Here is a 4433-nt window from a genome sequence, read left to right as displayed (position 1 = left end):
TAGATGGTAAACTCTTCATGGCACAGTCCTGCTTTACAACATATTTAGAGGACCTACCATATTTTGACAACTACAGATATGCTACAAAAGATACATACTGAAGTACCTGTTAGACCTTATGAACTGGTTATTAATGGTTTGTATTTTACAGCATATCAACAATATAAAATTACTACACCTGTGTGATAATTATTCAGTCCATTTGAATTTAATTTTATATTCTATTTCGGTATGTCAAGGTTACTTCAGCTAGGATGTGTTTGTTCCCTGACCCACTGACTCTCAGTAGCTCAAATAAATGTACATTTTTGACATAAAAGATGCTTATCAGAATTGCAGTTGTAAATAACAGCCTTACTACCTTGCAGGGCTATGGACTAGTGCTTTATGCCATAAGAAAGCCAAGACCCCAGCAAGTAAGAAACAGTAGTTTCCAACCCTGTGACTTTGTAAGATACAGGACCTTAAACCTATGTTAGGCCTATATTGGTTCCTCAGTCTGCTTATTCTAATCTCAAAACACAGACCAGTGTAATTTCAACTCATTATATCAGTATAAACTTGTAATAAAAATAAATCTCCCCCTACAGTTTTACATAGGTTAAACAAAAATTTTACAAAAAGAGGATCACTGATAACAGATGTTAGTATGAAGTTAGAGCTGAAGAGACAAAGCAGGTATATGTATTTTAGAAAGTTCCAGTAAAAAATATATATTTATATATTATCACTTTAACTTACTAACTTCTGTTAAGATTTAGTTCAGAAGGGCATGCATAAAAGAATTCAATGAATAATAATACAGCATGCCATTAATTTTTGTTGCAAGTCTGTAGGACAGCTGGAGAAAACAAATCAAGAAAAACAAAATGGTTAAAAAAAAAGAGTTCCATAATTCCCTTATAAATTAGTAACTACCAGGCAGAACTGAAAATATATTCCTGAATAATACACGAAAGTAGTAGTCTGTCTGTTCACTCTTATCACAGTACCACCATTTCCATCACAGCCCCACTGTGGTGTTAATATTTGACAGTTAAAAATCTTTAAATACATATACACACACATTTTATACATATGAAATACAACATTGACCTTTATACAGCTAAAAAGGAAAAATAAGCTGTTCACATATTCCCCCATCATAATCATCCTTCCCTGAACTCCTAGTAGCTATAAAATGGTTTCATTTAAAAAATTAAATTCTGCAGCTCATTCAATGCAATCAAAGTGATCAAGGTGGTGACAGGTACATCTTTTGCATTGCATCATTGCATAGGTATGCTTATTATTTCACAAATACTGCAAAGCCCAACCACTAATCCATGCCAGTAAAAATGCTGTCTCCCATTGCACCTGATTGTAAGCATCTTAGGTAGGGTTGCTTGTTTTGGTTGGATGTATTCCTGCAAATTCCAGGACAGTCTTGCAGAGCACCAAGCACAACATTAGTGTCTAAGAAATAATTGTGAAGTGGAGACAGCACATTAAGGGGAGAAAAAATTCTACAGAAGACATGGAGCACAGGAACTTTGGGGGGGAAATCTCACACCCCAGCAGAGCTTTGACAGCGGGAGCATTAGGGTAGCCAGGATCAATCACCCAGAGAGCTCACAGTGCACAGCCAGTTCCACTGGCACTGGAGCTGCAGTGAAATGAGGGGAGATCTCAAAGGCTGTACTGTTTAGTTTAACCGCAATGTAATAATTAACACTTACCAAGAAGGGGCAATTACCAAGGAGTCCAGCTCTAAGTTAGATGCCACCTGCACTGCCACCTTGTATATGGCTGACACAGAGGCACCAAGGGCCCTGGCAGGAGTCCCCCAGCACATATCCAGGCCCCCCTTAAGGAAGAGAAGTACCTGGCAAGGGGCCACCTCAGCCCGGCCTACGGTTACCAATTGTGGTTGGCCAAATTCCTGGAGGTTTCATCACATGACAATATTTAAAGATTAAACTTTAATCCTGGAGACTCCCGACAATCCTGGAGAGGTGGCAACCTAGCCCCACCCCAAACACGGATGGGGGGCGGGCAGGTTTCCCGCAGGATCCTCGCCCCGCTTGGCAGGGGGCAAGGCCAAGGGAGCGACCCCCGCTGCCCAGCGATGGCCCCAGCCCCACCATGGGGCGCAGACGAGGCCGGACCTACCCTCAGGCGGAGGCGCGACCCAGGCCCGGGCTTCCCACCGCTCACCTTGCACTCGTCCGACCCCTTGCCCTCCTCGCAGAAGTTGACGGGCGCCAGGCCCGGCAGGTAGAAGGCTCCGCCGCGGGGAGCGCAGGCCGCCAGCAGCGCCACCGGCAGCAGCAGCCGCCGCGGGAGACCCATGGCCGCGGGGACACGCCGCGGCGACCGGGCGGGGAGGGGGCGCCTGGCGGCCTGTACCGGGTCTCTCAACGGCATCGCTGCTCAGCTCCCTCAGCAGCCGCGACTTCCGGTTTTCCGGCTCAGACACGTCACCCTGCACTGACCTCCCTCAGCGAGGGTGGGGTGGGGGCCTGAGAGACCACTTCCGGGTCACACCCCCTCCTCGCCCAGTTACTATAGAAACAGGAATCGCCCGCCCTTGGGGGAGGGCGAGCGCAGATCACACCCTGGGGGGGCGGGGGAGGCCGGCCGGCAGCAGCTGACGTTTTCTCGGGGTCGCTTGTAACCTGCCTGGCTTGTTAGTGATTAGGCTGCCTGGGCGCGCAGTTGTTTCCGTGTGAGAGGCTGGAGTAGGGAAATTAGTTGTTTGTATGTTCCTGGCTCTGTAAAGCGCTCACCCAGTGCTGGCTCTGCGTCCTCCCCGCTGCGAATTAACAACAGGCAGTGAGACTGGGGTGATGACCAGAGAGCGAGTGTGAACAGTCAGGACACTTTTCAGGGGGAGGGGTACAGCCGCATATATACGAAAGCCCCTAATATTGGGATGTCATGAGACAGCATATCCCTTTTATTTTAAAAATAAAAGAACCTACACATGATAAAAATCTTACCTGAGATTACCCCAACTCCAACCTTGAGCTCTGGCAGGTGTCAGTCCTTCTAAGTCTTCCATAAGGATTGCCCCCTTGGACAGAAGGTCCTGTGTATTTGCTGGATTAGAAAGAAGACCCTAAAACAGTTTAAACTCGGGTTTTTTTTTTTTTAATCTAAAAGTCCTTTCTTTGTTGGTCTCTGGGGAATCTAGTTTGAAGCAGAGTTTCTGCAGGTGGTGGTACTTCTCTGAAGGTGTTACAGTCTGAAAGAATTTGCCTAATCACCCCCCACCTTTTTAGTTCCCGGAGGAGCTGTGGTCACTCTCCCTGTGGGAATTACACACAATCCCTGGCCTACAATCATACATAAACTTAAGTCAGATCTTCCAAAGATTTTGCAGGAAACTGCCATAGTGTTATGCAGTGTTCACCTGACACAAGCCCTGAGCAGATTAATGTGGACCAAAAGGGGCAACTAACCTTATATGCTGTACCTGGAGGGGAGCCAGGACTTGATGAGGCCCAATATTAGAAGAATCCCAGGTGGATGGAGGAGCTAGGATAGAATTGTAACACTGGTAGATTAGGTGCCAGCTCACTGAATACTACAGATGTATAGCTGGAAACCAGTCTGGTTCACCTTTGTGTTAGTATTGTTAAAATAGGTATTGGATTTATAAAAATGTGTTTAGACTTTATGAAATGCTTGTAAATTGCTGCATGCATTAATCTCACTTAAATACTACTTCTTACTGTGGGATATAGATATTATAAGTGTTTTATCTGCAACTGTAAAGCTCTACAGCCAGGAGAGAAGCATTACCAAGAGTGAAATACTGGTTTTCCATAAGAGGTGTCATCTGCCCAACTAAAGAAGGCCCATAGACTCCAGACAAGAGTGTCAGAGGACAAAAGACTTTGCTGATTGCTTCCCCCATGCCCATGAAGGGGAGATGTACAGGTGGACTTGTCCCATCAGCTTGAACTCTAAGTAAAGGGAATAAAAATCCTTGGCAAGAAGGAACTATATCTCTTTATGTTGCTTGGAGTCTGAGTGGTAATGATTTCTAAGCATAAGCAAGGGATCCCCAGATGCATAGCCTCCATTAGCCCTAAAGGACCCCCACAGCTTGCATGTCACAGGAGCTACTATCACTTTTTGAAGCCTGAGGCTGTAACTCATTTGTTTGTGTATGCTTACTTGCTATAACCTCATAAATAGCTTATTTCTTAATGAAATATATTATATTATCCAATTGGCTACAAGCATTGTCCTTGGTGTAAGATCTAGGGTGCAATTGACATGGGGTAAATGACCGGTCCTTTGGGCTTGGGAGTGACTTGAACATTGTGATTTTTGGGGTAAAGGACCATCTATCACAAAGGCAAGCTTACCCAAAGAGACTGTCTTTGACTTCATGTTAAGGCTGTTGTAATGCATGAGGAGTTCACACTTGATTACTGGTTGGT

The 4433-nt window shown here is 45.2% G+C and overlaps 1 protein-coding gene across 1 annotated transcript in view; it reads right to left on the bottom strand.

Annotated features, from left to right (window-relative positions):
* The window catches only part of TM9SF2 (transmembrane 9 superfamily member 2), a 66781-nt gene extending 64321 nt beyond the window's left edge, over positions 1–2460 (bottom strand). Inside the window, exon 1 of the mRNA XM_024210911.3 lies at positions 2197–2460. Coding sequence (XP_024066679.2) covers positions 2197–2406 — 210 coding nt within the window. The 5' untranslated portion in view covers positions 2407–2460. The remainder of the gene's footprint in view (positions 1–2196) is intronic.
* Positions 2461–4433: the final 1973 nt, after the last annotated feature.

The sequence above is a fragment of the Terrapene carolina genome, unplaced genomic scaffold (assembly GCF_002925995.2).
Source record: "Terrapene carolina triunguis isolate 2854851 unplaced genomic scaffold, T_m_triunguis-2.0 Scaffold21, whole genome shotgun sequence".
NCBI classification, from domain to species: Eukaryota; Metazoa; Chordata; order Testudines; family Emydidae; genus Terrapene; species Terrapene triunguis.
Note: the sequence above shows the minus strand (reverse complement) of the source record. Positions and strands in the feature narration are given on the sequence as shown.